Here is an 18,825-nt window from a genome sequence, read left to right as displayed (position 1 = left end):
CTGGAGCTCCTGGTGAAATCAGCTCAGGATTATTTTTATGGCTAAGGAGAGTGATATGATAAGAACACATCACCATGACTGCATTGCAGAACTACATAGAAGAAGAATTTGTATGGGTAGGGGGAAGCTATCTACCCAAGAAGCTCTACAGGAACAACTTACATAGCCCTTGCTTTTTAATGAACATGCCAATTTTAGTGGTGTTTTTCTTTGTTAAGATTTGTTAAGATCAAATCTTAATCAACTCAGGTGATGAGGAAAAGAATCTTTCCCACCTTTGTCTGAGGTATTGATGGTGCCTCTATAAAAATGGAGCACTGCTGGTATTTCTAGTTTGCTGTGGCTGCAGGGGTGCAGAAACAGTCCCAAATAAATCCACCTGGAGGCAGACGGTACATGTGTGTGGTGGTGTTTGTGCTTCTACGTGTTCTGATGGAAGACAGGATTGGTCAGGGTTAGAGGGTATGGTGATGGTAGGGAATGGGGAGGGAGCCAAAAGATGCTTTTCCTCACTAGTATGGAAGCAAAGGCTGGTTGCACACTGCCATTGAAAAAACAGTATTAGTGAAAAATACATTTTGAATGATCACTTTGCTTCTTTTTTTAATGAAAAGCATTACTGTAAAAAAACCTGAAAAGTAGAAATGTTGAAGTTTATTTTGTTTGATGAACTGGGACCTTATCACATTCCTGTTAGCCTGCAAGATGACATTTTTAACATCATTTTTTTGTCATTTTTAATGTAATAATTTTAATTTTCTCCAGAAATCTTTTATTTTTGAAATTTTGCAAAAAAAAATCAAAGCAGAAACCCCTTAAATTCTTTGACAAGTTAAACTGGGAACAGTTCTATGTATCATGTAGGTGGAGCTGCTGAGAGTTAGGCAAAAATAGCATTTCCCATTTTGAAACCACAGTTTTAGGAGGTCAGATTTTTCAAAATTTTAGGACTTTGGGTGAAACTTTCCATTCTGAAGTTTGCTATGGATTGAATTATTTCTGGAAAATTTAAAAAAATACAGTTGTGGTTTTCAAGAGCATAACTAAGGAAGAGTATATTGCTTCACTCGTGATTAAAAAAGGAGTAAGGTGGCCACAGTGTATGGAAAGCACCAGAGCCCACCATTTCTTAGATGAGGAGCTCTAGTTCTGCAGGGAACTCCCTGGGGCCAGGGATGTGCTTTTTGAAAGCTTTTTCTGGGTTTGTCAAGTCTGAGGCCTCTGTCTGCCTGTGCTCTGTGTTAGCTGCTAGCTGAGCTGTCAAGTCCTTTCTAAAACTTTTGGCTATGCTGGGGATAATTCAGCTGAAGGCTGCAGTTAGGGAGCCAAGCGTTATCAGTCATTACTGCTCATAAAGATAAGGCCAGATATGAGATGGGAGTACTGGAAGCCTCATTTCGGTTGCATTCAGGCAGTGAGCAGGAAGATAAGAAGAAGAAGGGATCGGGGAGAGGAGTAATGATTGGTAGGAGGGTGAGAGCAGGACAGAGGCAAAACTGCTGTTGGTGATGGGTGAAAGGCTCAGAGAGAGGGGTCTCTGCTCTGCGCAGGTCCAGTGTCAGCCGGGTGGAGTGCAGGGTCCACGGCTGACTTGCTGCATCCTTGATTGCTTGGCTGGGTGAGTCCCTCTCCATTCTGTTATGCAGGAGTGTGTAGTAGCTCAGAAGAGCGTTTAAGTCTGTGCTGAGGTCTGTGCTGCCTCTTTCAGATTCACTGTTCAGGGTTATTATGGGATTTATAGGGACTTCACCTGCCTGCGCAGTGCTGGCAGCTGCTCTGGCTTCCCCCTGGCTTCTGTCTAAGCAGAAAAAGCTGCTCAGCAGCTGGGGCAGTGTGTGCACCTGTGCTTGTGATGTTCTGTGCCATGTCAGCTCTTGGCATATGAGATGAGCTTCTCCCTGCATGGGTGGAGGCACCCTTCTGCTCCTGTGGGGCTGCCTGTGCCCCACCTCATCTCACAGCTGTTGTTTCAGTTGCCCGCAGAGAAATAGCTCTGCTCTCTAGTTTTGAGAAGCAAAGGAAGACATTTGAGGCGAGGAAAGCAGGTTTGACCCATTTAAACTTTACACCGCCCACCAGTCACCATGGGAAATGTCCAGAACGGTTAATGTTTGGGGAGATGACCAGAGCATTGCCACCCTCTGGGAGAGGAGGTTGTGGCAGCTTCTATGGTCATAGGGCACACCTGCACTAGTAGGGCTGTCCTACAGTCATCCTTCACCTTCTTGCCCTGTCTTTAGCGATGGACACAGTTACAGTGCATAGAGGAAGGGGAATGGAAGGGAGGATGACGGTGTTACAACCATTCCTTCTTCTAGCATACAACCCAAGGGAGATGCTGCTGCTCACATAGCCTCACCCACCTCACTTTTAATGCTTTTTCATTGTACCTTTCCTAGGCTGCCGCACACCAGGCCATGCTGCAGTGCTCAGGCTCCTAGGGGAGCCCTTTCGGTGCTCAGGGGTGTGGGTGTGTGTTGCAGCAATGCTGCGGAGTTCAGCGCATGGGCAGGGAGGGAGTGAACACAGGAATCAGCAAAGGTCCCAGAGTTGCTCTGAATGATTGGAAAAGTGTTGGTGTAGCTGTTTTCGCATGTCTAAATTTATGTAGTTATCTGGAGCTGCCTGGGAACGGTGATCAAGGTAGGGATGTAGCTTAGCTCTGATGCGGGTAAATAGAGCTGGAGATGACTTCATTTGTGGCTTGTTGAAGAGCATGGGTTTAGGTGTCAGCTAATCCTTCCCTGGTACAGGGGACCCTAAGGTCTCCTTCATAAATAGTAGTGGATTTTAACAGTTTGTTCACCAGTCATTAGTTGTGGCTGTCAATGGTAGTAAATTTGTCATGTGTCCTGACAGCACCCCAAGGAAAAGCTGAGGTTGGTTTAGCTTGAAAAATACCAGGAGCCAGCTTCTCTTTTTGCAGGTTACAAACTACCTGGAACAAAGTGTGATGGGATTGTCCTGTGACAGGTATATAGGGCCTTGATCTGTCCTTTGCCAAAGACTTTAAGACTGTACATGCATTATGTGCTTTCATAGATAATTTGTTGAGGATTATACTTAAATCTACATTAAAATCTCCCAGCAATATATGCAGGTCTGTTTGTTCTCAGGTGTCTCCTCTTCATTCGTGCTGCCTTTCACAGTTGTCTTCTTGGGATGCTTTCCTGTGCTCTTGGATTCGTGAAAGTGTATGTAAACCCCAGTTGCATGAACTGTGAAAGTTGCAGGAACATTTCAGGACTAAATCTATATAAAGGAAAATTTTGCCTTTTATTTATATTTCATCATTGAACAGAGTATATAAATGCTTGTTTATCAGATATTAATTTGGCCTCTCTTGATCAATCAGCTATCAGAGATGGCAAGGTGAGAAACCTGTTAGTGATTACCTCAGAAGTATGTCTCTGTTTCTCAGTTCAATTTTAAATATCATACTCAAACAGCTAAACAGTGATTCCACCTGTAAAGTTCTTTATAAATCAGACACAAATAGTTTTGATGCATTTGAAGGAAATAAATGTCATAGCAATACCTTCTTTGTAACAGGGAAATTGCAGTATTCTAAGGAAAGAAAAAGTCTTTCCTGAGGCACTGTATGTAAAATACTTTTTAGATAATAATCCTTGTAAGCTAGGATGGCATATTGTATGGTAAATGCCTTTCTCTGTAATGTTCAGACTTCAAATAATTGAAAAAAGGGCCAAGATATTACCAGAAGTACTGAACTCATTGGAAAAAAATAATAGTTTTCTGTTTGTTTTGTTGGGTTTTTTTCCTTATCACAGTAATTCAAGTTCTACTTTCCATTTCCCTACTCTAAATCTGATGTAAGAGCAACTCAGTTGGTATCTCTGGGGACTTAACAGAGGGAAACTGAGAGCAGAATGAGACCCAACATCTATGTAAGTATTGACAATTTTAAATGACAACTAAGGGTTCATGGCAGCATTGTGGTTTTGAAAAAGTGGCTGCAGAAATAATCCAACAGTCCCCAGGACACAAACAAGGACGAATATCCAGAGAAACAGCCTGTCCACTACCATGGCAACATACTTCCAATCTTCAATGACCTGGAAGAAAAAGCCAATTAAAGATATTAGCAATTTGTCATATTCTTTTGCTCTTCGTCTTGCTAATGCTGAGGTTTTGTTTATGAAAATAAAAGGAAACAAATGTCAAGTTTCAGGGAATAAACTGATGTTAGCTTTGGGAAGGGGTTTTTCTCCTACAACCGTTCTGGTTAGTGGAGAAAAATACCATAAATATTCCTTACGTGTCTTTGATGCATCAGGTACTGAGCATGGCCGCCTGGCAGAAGCCAGTCCGGAAGGACCCACAGTGTAATCCAATTAAGGAATTTTTTTCTTTGATTTTAGTTTGCAGATGCTATTAATCTCAGTGGGCAAAAATAAATGGTGTTTACTGCTGTTAAACAAGGTTAGCTTAAGAATTCTTTTCTTATCAGCAGTCATCTTAATCATGGGTTTTAATGCATATTAATACTCTTGCTTTTATTAAAATCCCTTGTTGCCTTGCATATGTTGTCTGTGAAAGTCATGGGACAAGCCTTAGATTCTGTTCTCAAACCGAAGTGACTATCAGGCTATTATTGTAAAAGGGGACTGTATCAGTCTTCATTTGCATCCCAAGAATGATTATTTTGTCCTCTCTCATTGAGTCTAGTTACACACGGGACACCCTTACCTCAATGACTTTGCCATGCTTGTCAGTTATCTCATGTCTTATATTAGAACATTACATATTTTTCCTTCAGTGCACGCTTTTAATTTCCACAGTTGCTAATGGGAATTGTGCACTTCTGAAATCAGACTATAGTAAATGTACATTGAACTGTAGTTATCAGATCATGATAAGGAAGGAAGAAAGCAGAGATTAAAATTATGAATCTAGAAAACAGTGATATGCAGTATCAGAGGACCATGTGTGAAAACCATTCAATTAGTCTTTAATGTATAAAATACCCTTGAAAATTTTCTTAATATCAAATGGAAGCTTTGTAGATCCTTTAGTGTGCAATACATTCTTGCAAGAATTTCTAAGCTATTAGAAAACTTTTTTCTGCTCTGTGCAGTCTGCTTCTATTCAGTCAGTTTCAATGTTTACAAGCTCATGTCTAATGTTAATAGCTGATCTTCTTTATTTATATTGACAGTAATTTCAGTTAATAGAAAACATGAACTACTCAGCAGCATGCTCCTCAAGGGACTTCTGCAAGATCAGAAACCAGACTTTATTTAATCTGCTTGGCTGAGGGAGGAAGAGCACAACAGGGATCGAGAACCTAGAGTCTGTCTGAGATGTGGGTTGGAGAGAGGGCACTGGTAGGCATGAGGATGATTTTCCTAGCCATGGGTGCTTGTCTAAACAAAGCTCTGAACCGTCGGAGTTTTTCCAAGCATTATTCACAGTGTCTTTATATCAGCTTTACTGTGCTAGCTAGTAGCATGTGAGTAGAGCAAGTGAACAGGGCAGCAGCAGCACTGCTTAAACATGTCCTGGATAAAGTATTTCTCATAGCAAATAACAGGTCTGATTTAACTCAAATGAAAGAAGTGTCAGGTCTGCTGGCATTAGGATTTTGATCCTACCCAATGTGTTTGCCATATATGGACAGATATCTTAGCCCGGGGTGGGTGTTTGCAAAGGCATTTTACCAATTTTGCTGAATCCTTCTCCTATGCCCAGTTAGGTACATAATGCTTGAGCTGCAGATAGATTGTTTCTGGTTAACATGGCCTGGCCATGGGTTGAATCACAGTCTCACTGAATACAATGGGGAAAAATATTCTTTTTCTGACCTGAAACTGAATATTATTTTTTAACCCTGCCAAACACTACTTGAATGTGACAACACATCTTTTTCAAGGACATTTCCTGACTTACTGGGCAATCAACATTCTCTCTTTGTAGAAATAGCCATGTTACAGTCCAGGTGAGTATTGGCAATTACCAAATTGCTATTCATTAAGCTCTTTTAAAGGCAAAAATTATTTCCTCTTATAAGCTATAGCTAGAATCTCTCTAAAAACTTTAGAATAGCTAGAAACTTAAAATGGCCTTTCTGAAGAACAGTGTGTTACAGAGGAGGACAGGAGATGAAGTTTGGAAAGACCGGGATGATTTCTCATTTTCACTTACACTCTGGTCGTTGTCATCACTTTTCATGTGCTCTGCTATAAAACTGACTCCATCAATTGCTTCTTGGACTTCCGGAGAAAATTTCGTGCCTGTTCTTAACCTAAAATCTCGATGACTGCTGACATTGTCAAGAGTCTCAGTGATTTTCATATCATATTTTTTGGCAGAGGCTGTATTCAAAAAGTAGGTAGAGTTCTTGTAGAAGTCAGCTGAGTCCGTACAAGGATTCTCTGCTTTTGTCTTTTTGCAGTTGCACAGCTTTTGCCGTGGAGAATTATTTTCTGGACGCTTCATGAACAGATAGGCTGGGAGTCTTTCAAGGAAAACCAGCTTTACCCAAGGGGGCATGGTGTGAGTACTTGGAGATCTGTGGTGGACATTGAGTACACAGACACTGGTAACTATTGAGAAGGTCACTAGAACCATTGTAAACATGAGATACTTCCCAATCAGTGGAACATCTAGAGATGTTGGAGGGACAATTTTGGAGATCAGCAGCAAGAACACAGTCAAGGCAAGCAACACAGATATACATAAAGTCATTTTTTCACCACAGTCTGAAGGCAAGTAGAACACCAAGATGGCTAAGGATGTAATTAGCACGCAGGGAATGATAAGATTGATGGTATAAAAAAGAGGTTTCCTTTTAATAATGAAGTCATATGTCACATCGACATAGTTGGGGTCCAAAGGATTTACAGTCCTTCTTCCTGGGAGTGCTACAATGTCCCACTCTCCACTTGGTGTAAAGTCGTCCATGCTCGCCATGGAAGTTTTAAGCACCATATCAATTTCTGTATGATCATATGTCCAAGACCGGAACTTTAGTGTGCAATTTTGTTGGTCAAATGGGAAATGCTTGACTTCAATCTTGCAGGCACTCTTGTAAATAGCTGGTGGCAACCAGCGAATGCTTCCATTATTCTTTACAATTGCATTTGTGTATAGCGAAACTTCATATGTGCCATCCGCACTAATGAAACAAGAGGAAAGAAAAAGGAGAGAAGATAATAAAGTATTAAGAGGAAAAACATAGTTCAAAACAGAAGAGCTCTGACATTCTTGGTCTTGTGGGCCTCAGTTGTTTCTAGAATCAAAGTTGAGCAATATTTTGATTTTGAAATCTATGTTATAGGGAGCTATAACTTGACAGGGAGATTAATGTATGCTTTTCTTCCAATCAGAGAATTGGTATGTGACCCAATAATTACCAAAAATATTTTATAAAATTATTATTAAATAATAAATATGCATCTCTATTTTTTCCAAAGAACTCAAAGTATTTTGTACATGTTTGTTAAAGTAATGAAGGCTTACTACATGTATAAAGGCTGAGTAAAAATGAGATCATCCAGCATGAAGATGGAGGTACCTTTGATCTGGAACACAGGCACTGCTAAACACAACAACACTCCTAAATGACTTAGATGAAGAAATAAGGATGAGCGGTGTTAGTTAGAAATGCAGGGAGAGGGTAGGCAGAGGAAATGTAATTATATGGTTTATAATTTATCGTGTCACTCCAGTTAATGTTTACTTATTACAAAACAGAAAAGACAAGATACAGTGTTCTTAGTGCCCCCAAATAATCTTGGCATTGTATCTCTGCCAGCTACCGAACTTTCACCAGGAGAGTCTTCTATGTTATGGTGGGCCCTTTAATTTAGGGGAAGATCACTATCAGTCAGTAGTCAACATCTTCTGTCCAATATTTCTGGGCAAACAACTTGGGGCTGTTTAACCTATGAAGTATCCTGAGGTAGAAATGTGAATTGGTCAACTGCTGATAAATATTACCAAAATTTTGTGTTTCTGAGCATACTCACTGCATCTTCTCAAGTGTGCTATGCAACACCTTTCAAACTCAGTCAGGCTACTAAAGGAAAGTGTAACAGTAGGAAGGTACAACTATTAGTGACTGTCTTTCTTGACAGGTGAGGAAACTCCAAGGTTTGTTCCTATGTCGATCACTTGCTTTTATTAAAAACTGGGTTAGTCATTTTGTTAGACTGCAAAGAAGAGTCTGGACTAGGTGTATCCCGCATGCCTTCCTTTTGATAAACAAATATCTATGTAAAGAAATACACATAACCTAAGGATATTATGTTATCTGCAAAAATATAAGACCAAACTTACTGCAAGTGTAAACAAATGAAGTTCAACTGACTACAGTTAAGTAGCACCCTTTTATTTGAGTGGAAACGGGTTCCTTAATAGTTAAGAAGTCTAATGAATCACTTGTTTGTTGACAAGATATAATGGAAAATAGAGCTATTTCAGTGCTAAGGTTGATTTTTTTTCTCTAAGCAATGGAGTGGTACAGGGATCCAAGGCTTGGCAGATGTGTAGCTGTTCTCCAGATCAGTTACATTTGGCTCTGGAAAGGCCTCACGTTGCAAACGCTGGTGCCTGGCACTGAGCTCAGAGCCATGTAGCTAGTTCACCTACGCAGTGAAACAACCAGATGCAGAAGTGAGTAGCTATAGCATACAAGGGTCATTAGTTCACTGCCAGTAAAATTGCTATTTTGTTTGTAAAAAAATCGTATCTTATTTCTCACATTAGATTTACCCTTACACCATACAATGTACTGGGTAGACTCCTGGGCTGAGAATATGTAGGTTCTTCTGCGGGCTGCCCCTGTCACAGCTGTGGGACAAAGGCTGTGCTGCCCCGGTGCTGTCTCAGTGCTCTCTGCAGTCCTTTGTGCAACCTGTGTATGGACAGAGCTGTGGGGCATGGGATGCTCTTTGTGTTTTCTTTAGCACCTTCTTGAACTGACTGATGCCTCTTCAGCAGCAGGGGTTGTTTCAGGGGGTTGTCCTTTATCTAAAATTTTAATTTGAAGCTTTGTAATAATGGATGTACATATTAGATTCTTATCCAGTATGGTGAGGCTAAAAACTTGTTCCCTGTACACTTAAGAAGCCTTTTAAAACTTTCTTTCCATTCTTAGAATCCATTAAATGGTATCATTAGGGGAGTAAGGGAAAGAAGCAGAGGGTGGGGGGCAATTTACGAGAACAAGATTTGACCAGGCAGAGTACATCCTAATCCACTGGCTGAATTATTTTGTGACTAATACAATAGTTTTAAGTATTTCTCAAATCTGATTTCCAGTAGTAGGATTCCAGGGACTTAACTCAGTTATATATAAACTTCCTAGGTTTCCCATCTGTATACGTTCATAAACTGCCCTGTGTTCGTGAATTCATTGCTTTTCAAAGTATCATGAAAGTATATTATAAGTTTTGATTATTTTTTTTTCCAAAGACTGGATATCATCCACTTCAGAACTTTGCTAGAGACTTAAAAACAAAACAAAAAAACCCAAAACAAAATTGGCAGTTTGCTGTTTGTTTGAAGGAACTGATGTATGGTCTAGCACCAAGCTTTTATTTTTCTCAGTACTTTAAAGCAACTGTGTCAAACATTGACAATTTTGTTATGTATTCTTATAACTGATTTTTTTAATGCTTTATGAAAATAGGACATAACTTGTTTTTGTAAATGAATGTTAACTCATGGAGTTCTGGTACATGTGAACTTTGTAACAGATTTATGTCTTGGAGTCTGTGGTCAAAGGGAGAGGGGGAAGAAGTAGGAGACAAAAATGTAACTCGGATCTAAGATGTCAGATAGAATTTTAGGTGTCTTTTCTTCTTGCAAACATGACCAGTGTGCGGCTGTGCTTGTACCTACAATTCATGGTTTCCATATAGCCTAGTTTGATATAGATCTGTGTCTCAATTGTGAGCCTTATCACAGATCCTCTGGTGTTGTAACAGCTCACGCTGCACTCGTGCTCCAGGTCTGCTGGAATTTCTTTAGCCAGAGCCCTGATTTTACTAAAATTGTCTTTGAGACCAGTACCCCAAGCAGATACACTTGATACCGGCTAAAGGTTACCAAATTCAGGTTTGGAATTTTATCAGACCTACTTCATCGGTTCTGATGCTTGTTTCTTGATACATGGTTAAAATTTCGTTCACTGTCTGCATAAACTACATAAGTTTTACTTACTTATTGTAAAGCACAATGTCTGGCAACCAGATGTGTTTTGCAGGTATTCTCAGCTTATTTATTCCTTCATAGTCAGAGGGCTTCCAAGCCAGACGATAATCAATCCACTCCTAAGAGAAGAATTGTACAGTAGTGATGGGAGTATCCAGACCAGCACTAGCAAAACAATCACTGTGATGGAGTGAAAGCAGTCACATTTGTGGTTTGCCAGAGCATGCCTCTGTGGGTTTGGTTACCTGGTTCAGCCAGACGTTTGTAGTCATGATCTGCTCCCGTTCATTCTGCAGGGAAAAAGAGAGAGAAAAGTTGTCCTCTAAAATGTTTCACTTTATTGCAGTAATAAGATTTATTCAGTGGGCTTTTGAGGATATTTCCAACTGCGCAGCATGATTTTGTCTAGTGTATTGCAAGACAGGCATTTCTCTGCTGGTAAGATGGCCAGTCTTGTGCACATACTGATGATAATTAGTAACCCCACGAACGAAGAGTTCCAAGTGGCTTTTAACAACGCCAGTTGTGACCGGAATGAGTGTGGCCATTTGGGAACAATTACCACCACCCAGCTGAGCTGACTTCCTCCCCCCCCTTCCCCCATGCTGTGGATTTGATTTGAAACAGAAGGCACATTTGACCACCAGGAAGGCCTGGATTAACTTGTTTGAGGTTTATGTACGGTTTGCCATGTAAGCTCTCAGCTGGCAGGCTCTGCTTCGTGGAAGCAGTCCAGAAAAGAAGTCTCTCTGCCACCGATCTGTGTGGCTGGTGCTCTACTGAAGGGACAGGACAAGGAAGGAGGTCAAAGAGTCAGGAGGAATTCTGCAGAAAAACAAGTTAATTCTCTGATCCTGAAGATGCTTGAGGTTATTAGAACCTATAAGATGCCTAATTTTGCTTTCTGCTTGAAGATTGAGGATATAAAGGGATAGGGACTGAGGTGTGCCATTCTTGATCCTTGTTCATTAACCTACTGTGTTTAGGTTGTTGATTACTGTGGCCTGGGGGGGCAAGACACCTTGCTTGTTATGCCCAGAATCCACAATCTGGGAGTGGTGGCAGTGCACTGTGTGAGAAGGCATGTCTGCATCCAGGTGGAATTCTCCAGGAGAGAGGGAGCTCTCATCCAGAGTTGTCTGGTGTACATGACAATATCTCCTGTATAAATCAGCCTGCATGCGTATATGAAAGCTCAACTGTTTGTACAGTTTCCCTTATCTTCCATCAGTGTCTCCCTCTTTTCCTCTTGAATTTCAGAATATAAATTATATAAGTCTCTTAAAGTTTGAAGCAGTCTAGTCACTGGCCCATACACAAATTCTCACAGGGAGGCAGTCATCTGTATCCTCTTTTTCATCCAGGAAGAGACCAGCAGAATTGAAAGCCCTGATTTAGGAAATTATTCCCACTTATGTGCTAGATGTTGTTCCCACTGCAGTTAATGCTAAATCTCCCTTGGCACTGGGGCATGTATTTGTACTTTGGAAGAATTGTAAAACACATTGTAACCTTGTGAATAGAAATGTCTTTCAGACCTGTTGAAGTAATTTTTATTGAACATGAGGAGTTGCTTACGTGAGGATTGTTTTAACCATGTTAAACTATTCCAGCCAGAACTAATGTGTCTTTTTCTTTACAACATTTCAGTATTCTTTGCTGATATGCTTGATATGCCATGAGATTTTGAGCTGGCTTCATAGCTTGTTTTCAGACTATTCAACCACATTTCTTTGGTGCAAGCAACAGAAGATGATTTTGTATTGTGTACCCAGTCCAGGATAGATCCTGACCTGGTGTAACTTACTGTAGCTGTATGGAAATCCGTTGAATGATTTTGATTTTTTGATCAATGGAATTTTATTGGATGATGTCCTTTATTGCTTAGGCATAGGTTGATTTCCCTGTTGTAGCTGCATTCTGAAGTATAAAACCAGTAATTCGCATGTATGAACCCTGCCTACTAACTATGATTATGTAAACTAGAAAATAACAGGGGCATAGTAATGCCCATATGACTTTTACTTAGAGTGCTGTGCAGGTAGTAAATGAATTAAAAGCATAGCCTAACTTGAACTTACCACGCTGATGAGCTGTGCCAGGGAAACCTGCAGTTCTATAGATACCAACTGGGATGAGTTGACAGCTGGTCGAATTAATTTATTGTACCTTTCAGGACTCAGTAGGTGGTTCATTAGCTTTTCTTCAGCGTCTGCTGCGGTGCTTCCTGTAAAACATCATGTAACAGGATTATAGAAGGGACACCAAGTGACATGATGTAGGGATCACAGAATTTCTGTGCATCAGATCATCTTCATGAAATAATGAGGGCTTTTGATTTCCTAAAGACTGTAGCCTTGTGTGAACAGAAGGATATGGTGCTTGCACCAGTATCTGTTCTGCTAAGTTGTCTGTCTTTCACAGAGCATGGATCAAAGCAGATAAATGAGAACCCTTTGGGTTTTTTTCACAGTAAAATGTGAAGTTCAAATTGGTAGATACTTTTGGGAGTACATTCAGAAATTGAAACTGGGAGCGAACCACCTTCTTAATAACAGAGGAAGAATGTTTCAACAATCCAAACACAGGGAGTCTGGCTGTGACTTCTCTCTTTAGTGTCGTAGGAAACAGAGTTGCAGGCATATGTACAAATTGAAAGACACTGGTCTGTGGAGGGAAAACCAGGGGATGAGCTGCAGGAGTCATAAGTGTTTTTTAATGTTTGGGACATCTTTGGTAGCTAGTCATGTTTCTGTTTCCGAATGATTTTATTTGAAAACCTGAGGCAGTATGTAAGCCTTATTTTATGTGGAAACAAAACCTGATTTATGGTCTAACACAAATATTGTAAATCTTAAATGGTCAAAGCTGGAGTTCAGTGACTGCAAAGTATATTATCTGCAGGATACCATCAAACAAGCCTGAACGTTCCCCATGGAGCAGAACAGCTTATGGCACAACCCCAGAGGTAACTGCATCTGTTCCCATGTTCTTGCAGGTGCTTTTTAAAGCCATTCTAGTGGGCTTTTGAAACCACTATTGACCACATAATAATAATACTGATGACTAAGGTCCTGGTAACATCCTGCCAACAGAACTGACCCAGAGAGATTCTGCTGTATGTCGAGTAATTCTGTCTTGTGTTATACAGCTGACAGTGATGGACACAGGTGTTAATGAAAACAGATTCTAATCCAATTGATAGAATGAGTCGTCCATAGGAAAGGGCACCTAACTAACCCTAGATATTGCAGAAATTAGGATAGTGTCCCTAGAGCATACTTGCTTCATTATTCCCCAGAGAAGTTCCACACAGTAAAAACCACTGCCCATGCAAGTAATTTAAATTTGTGGTACATTAACTTTTTCCTTTTTTTAATGTCGTAGCATATCCATGAGATGCAGAGAAAGGCAGACATCAAAAAGCCAGGATCACATAAGCAGCCAAAGGTTGTATGCATTTCTGGAATGTACTTAGTTTCTACGTGAACTGGGCTGTAAGTTGCTAGGGGGAACAAGTTTCTCTTGAAACTTGGCACTTCTGAATTCCACCCAGATTAAAAAAATACTAGAAGAACTTCTTGTTTCTGATCCAGTAAGAAAGTGGAGACATAAAAGGAAACATCATCGAACAGATTTTTCACATCTAAGAACAGCTTTTACTCAAGCTCTGGGGAAAGGTTGAGATAAACACCAGGCTTTTTTTAATTCTTTGAAGACCAGCGTATGCTATGGCATTGGTAGCACAAATTTTGTCACATATACTTAACCATAGCATTGTTCGTCAGAATAGGCTTCTCAAATACTTCCCAAGCCATTCGGGAAAACAATTTTGGATGAATACATTTGTGTTTGTTGGGTTGGTTTGTTTTTGATTCACACTTGCTTTGGACCTCGCTGCAAGTAATTATAAAAGCCCTAGTACCATGTGATATTTTAATATTACATTTATTCCCAATGTAAGCATGCCTAATCAGAGGCTTATCAAGCTAGAGCTATGCTGATCCTTGCTAAGCTCCAGATTCTGGTTTTTTTTTTCTTGTGTATTGCAATCAAGATAAAGCTGAATTTGATACTGTGAAAAAATGGGGCTGCACTCTAGAAATTAATCATTCTGTGTTTATAAGGATGGGTGAGAAGCCTCGTGGTAGCTAAAGAGAGAACCTTGGTTGAAGTTATTTTACTCTGTTGGTTTGGTTTTGTTGTTTGTTTTTTTAACAAACATTCCCGCTGTTGCATATGTAAGTGACATAACCAGATGGCTATAATTCAAATATAAATAAATTGTCATTTGGTTTGTTTCATACAGTGGTCACTGAATGCTGCTTGCAAAGACAGTGAATTCTTGTTTGGGTCTTACTATCTTTTTCTGTCAATATTCTAGCATATGGGGGATTTGCTAAACAGCGAGTAAGAAGTAGAAACTGCAGAATGTTTGCAGAAAGCTAATTCTGAATTTGTAATAAGCCTGTTCCCTGAAACCTGGTTTTAGCAATCATAGTCATCTGGTCTGCAAATCAAAACATACTGTGGGTTCTGCACGTCTGATGAGAACAGCTCAGATTTCAGAGTACTGACTCTGTCAATAAACTTTATGCAGATGAATGACAGGCCACAACTTAATTGTAAAAATTGTAAAAAATTATTTGTTAAATAATGAATCCCTTTAAAAAAATATTATCTATTCTTAGGGAAGGGGTTTCTGTCATGAATAATTCTTTATAAAATTGCCATCCCATTCCAACCTTTAAATAACTTAACCATCAGAAATAAAGATCAAAGGGGCTACTCTCTCATCTCACTCAGGTGCCTGTGTCAAATACCACTAGATGTCAGCAGTGCACTGCCTTAAAGGTTGCTAAAGCCAGTCTCTGTAAATAACGTGTGAAAATGAGTGACTTTTGTATATTTTTTTATAATCTGTTTTCCATTACCAATCTACATATTAACCAGATGACACCTAATACGAACAAAATTACCAGGCATTCAAGTTCATCTTTATATGTATTTCATGGCGTCAGTAGCCGTGCATTTGAAACCCTTCTGTTTTCCTCTCAGAATTGGAAGAAATGGAAGTGCATAGTTTCCCTCACAAACTGGTTTTCCAACGAGCAGTAATCGCCAGAAATGTTGCAGAGGGTAGACCGATGCTTTTAGACAGATTATTTTAACCAGAATGATGAAGCAGTCCTAATTTGGGGATGGAGTATTTTTGTGTACTAAAAGAAGTAATAGAGAAAACCCATTGGGGTGGATCCTGAGCTACAGAAATTGTTTTAGCTTCACTGAACACAGTACACATCTGCTCCATGACAAGGAGAGCAAATTGCCACATAACTTGCAGTACGCTTTCTGCAGTAAGTTTGTTTTCTCTGTGGGAGTATGACCAGTAAAACAAAATTGCATCAGGGTGCTTCCAATTCTTCCAGCAGAAGAAACAAAACGACAGACTTCATTCACTCCCCTGTGCAAACTTTCCCTTTTATATGGTCTAATTTAAATATATAAAATGAAATAACTAGTCATCCTGTGTTACGTTGTTTATTTTCAGTATAATGACAAATATGTTGGAGTGATTTACACAGAACAGAATAAGGAGCAATGCTGACAAATACAGGCAAGTGGACTGTTATCACTGTCTAAAATTGCAAAATTTGACATAAGGCGTTTCCTCTGTTTCCTTGACTTCAATTATTTTAATAAATGTTGAAATAGCATTTGTTTAGAAATAATATGTTGTTGCATATTGTCATCTTTGTTCTTTCTTCTCTCACAAATAACTTATGTGGACAATGGTGACATACCACATTCTGATCCATAATTAGTAAAGAGCAAGCGAGAAGCAGCAATAAGACAATCCCCTTATCTTCTCTGAAATGACTTTGTGATGTTACTTCTCGGCATACTCTTGAGTAAAAAAGATTCATATAACCTCTTAGAACAATGCATGCTAATTTGGAACGCTTATTGTTCCAATGGAAGTAGTGGTGAATTTACTGTATTTTAAAGACTACTTTAATTTCTAAACCACAATTAATGCAAATAAAAAGGAGATACTAATGGGTTTTAAAGTGTGTAATCTAAGAATCTAAAGTAGGCCCTCACTCTTCATTTGTTACAAAGGAGGTGTTTTCTAAAATTGCCTTTCAGTGACTGAAGAAACTAAACAACTGTGGGATGAACAGGTAATCATGGAAAAGATGTGATTTTTATCTCAGTTCAATTTCAGCCAGTTTCACTCTGAACACTTCAGTGGGTTCTCTGCATGGGAAGAAGCTTGCATGGTAAATGCACTATATCATGCTGCTGTCGGGCTGCGCGTGTTGGCTAAATCATATGCAAGAAATCCTGATGGACTAAAGAAAATGTTCTTAATGTATATTTGCCTTTTTTTAGCATCTATTTACATATTTCAACTGAATTTAAACTATTTACATACTAACAAACAATTAGGAAGTATGAACTTTGCAAAATATATGAACTTGAGCCAATAGAGGGATGATATCTGTCTTATTTATGGTTCATGTCATGGTTCATTTTTATCTTTTCACTCTCAACACAATACCTGCTTTCCCCATCACAGATGATCCTGGGAGTATCTAAAGAGATATTATTTTGTCATTATAATTGCCATCTCCTACTGTTCTGTCATTTCATGTCCAACTCACTGTCTGTCCATGTCAATCGTAGTGGATTTGCTGATACTGAGCAAGACAGAAACAACAGTAAAATAATCAATTTCACGCATCCTCTTAAAGTCTGCAACCTACTGAGGTGATAGTTAGAAATTGTCTGAGAGCTTATATCACAGCCCTACCTCCTAGCGCCGAAAGCTATCGCTGTTCTGCAAACTGTATCTGAAAGAAAAGATCACTTACCGTTAAAATAAAAGGAGCCCACTACAAAGAGAAAGAGAGTGTACGTATTCCTCATGGCAGTAACAAGAAGAGGTGGATTACTGTTCTTCAATTAAGACAGCTGGCTCTGTTGTCAGGGATGCACAAGGAAGAGATGTAAAAGCAAACCTGAATCTTGGAGGTATTAAATGCCTGGAAAGAGACTGACAGTAGGACCTGGCAGAAGCATTCTGCAAAGTGGAGTTTTCGTGAGCATAGTGGTCCCTCCCCCTTTGCAGCTGTTTAAAGAGCTTTGTGAAGAGGAAAAGCGCATAAGAAGAGGGAACATAATGTGATAACGTTGAATAAGAGGAAATGAAAGGGCAAGCTAAGGAACACGATCTGCAAAACACAACTGCTTAATTCTTCCTACTAGATAACATTTAGAAGGCTTTCTGGTTAATAAGTGCAATGGGTGGGAATAGCTGGGTGGGAAGAGCTGGATATAACTTTGTGCCGTAAGACTTGTTAGTGAAAGACATGTCAATAAATTAGAGCCCTCGCAGAGGGTCATTTTCTGTGTCAAGAGAAAAAATTGATTGCCTACTGCTAGCTCTTTTCCACTCCAAGGCCCACACATGTGATCTCTCTAAACCAGAACTCCAAAAGGCTTTTGGGGAGTAGCAGGAGACAAACAGAGAATTTGTTGTCATTAGCATTTGACAGGATTTTTAAAAGAAAGCTAAAGCAGCCTGTTGTGAAATAGCAATAACTATAAAGACACTCCAGAGGAGCAAATTAGAGAAATTCTGTGGAAGTCATCTTTTACAGCTGAAGGGTTCAGCAGAGTATACAGTATTATGTGGTTTTGGGACTTGCCATGGGAAGATTTGTGTAGAAGGAAGGGGAAAGATCTTATGTGCCCTTCGCAAGCACTGTAGGACAGGCTGAAGTCTCTGGATAGAAAAAAAAAAAACCAAAAAGTGCTAATCTTCTAAATACTGTTTTGCCTCCATATTGAGGTTAGTCTCTGCTTCAGCTGGCCACAGGATGCAGTTCTGCTCTTGTCTCATCTCCCAAGAGTCTAACACCATTGGCTGAGACGGAGGCATTCCTGATTTACCAGCACAGCATACCAGACTTCTGTGTCTAGCACAGGTGCTACCTGGCTGGAGTTATTTGGAGAAGGTCACCTGCTGCTGTTTGTAGGCAAGCTGTCAGTGTAGTGTTGAACAACTCCTTGCCTTCTCCCTAAACTTTTTAGCCACCTTTATTTTCACTAAATAGGCCAGTATGTTGTAACTTTATTGTCTTTAAAGGAGCTGCAATCAGAGGTAGGCCAATACGTTAAGAGACTATTAAAATTTTTGGTTATTGAGCTATCTGCAATCTATGTAACTCCTCTAAATAGTCTATTTTTTTTTTTTTTTGACTAATTTCTTTAAGGTAAGAGGATGGAGTCAGTGAGACAAATGGAAAAGCACTCGCTGCACGAACTTCTACTAGGATAAAACAAGCTTTTACAAGTCAGCTTTGATGAAGTGGTTTGTGCTGTTGCCTTCACTTACTCTGAAAACTCAAGGTGTGTCAACCATACCATATCCTCCACTGAGAATTCCCAGTAGTTCTTTTAAATAAAGTTCACGGCCTTCTACCATGAGGTGGGTGGCTTGTACATTCTCACCTTTCTTCACCTGCAATCTCAAACAATTTTGTTTAATATACTTTTAATATAATACCCTCAGTTATAATATCTCAGGTTTTATAGTAGGTTTAACTTTAAAAAATGTAAAACTTTGATCTCCTATAA

The 18,825-nt window shown here is 39.6% G+C and overlaps 1 protein-coding gene across 1 annotated transcript; it reads right to left on the bottom strand.

The window, feature by feature from the left end:
- Window positions 1–3,935: 3,935 nt before the first annotated feature.
- On the bottom strand, window positions 3,936–17,112 carry CHRNB4 (cholinergic receptor nicotinic beta 4 subunit; the record flags this gene model as incomplete). Its single annotated transcript, XM_082488755.1, has 6 exons — window positions 3,936–4,076; window positions 6,166–7,138; window positions 10,189–10,298; window positions 10,425–10,469; window positions 12,261–12,406; window positions 17,058–17,112. The coding sequence occupies 6 exons, from the start codon at window positions 17,110–17,112 to the stop codon at window positions 3,936–3,938; spliced, it is 1,470 nt and encodes a 489-aa protein (XP_082344881.1).
- Between the last annotated feature and the right edge of the window lie 1,713 nt (window positions 17,113–18,825).

The sequence above is a fragment of the Vanellus vanellus genome (assembly GCF_965231255.1).
Source record: "Vanellus vanellus genome assembly, chromosome: 11".
In the NCBI taxonomy this organism is placed as follows: Eukaryota; Metazoa; Chordata; class Aves; order Charadriiformes; family Charadriidae; genus Vanellus; species Vanellus vanellus.
This window is presented reverse-complemented; position numbering and strand designations above follow the sequence as displayed.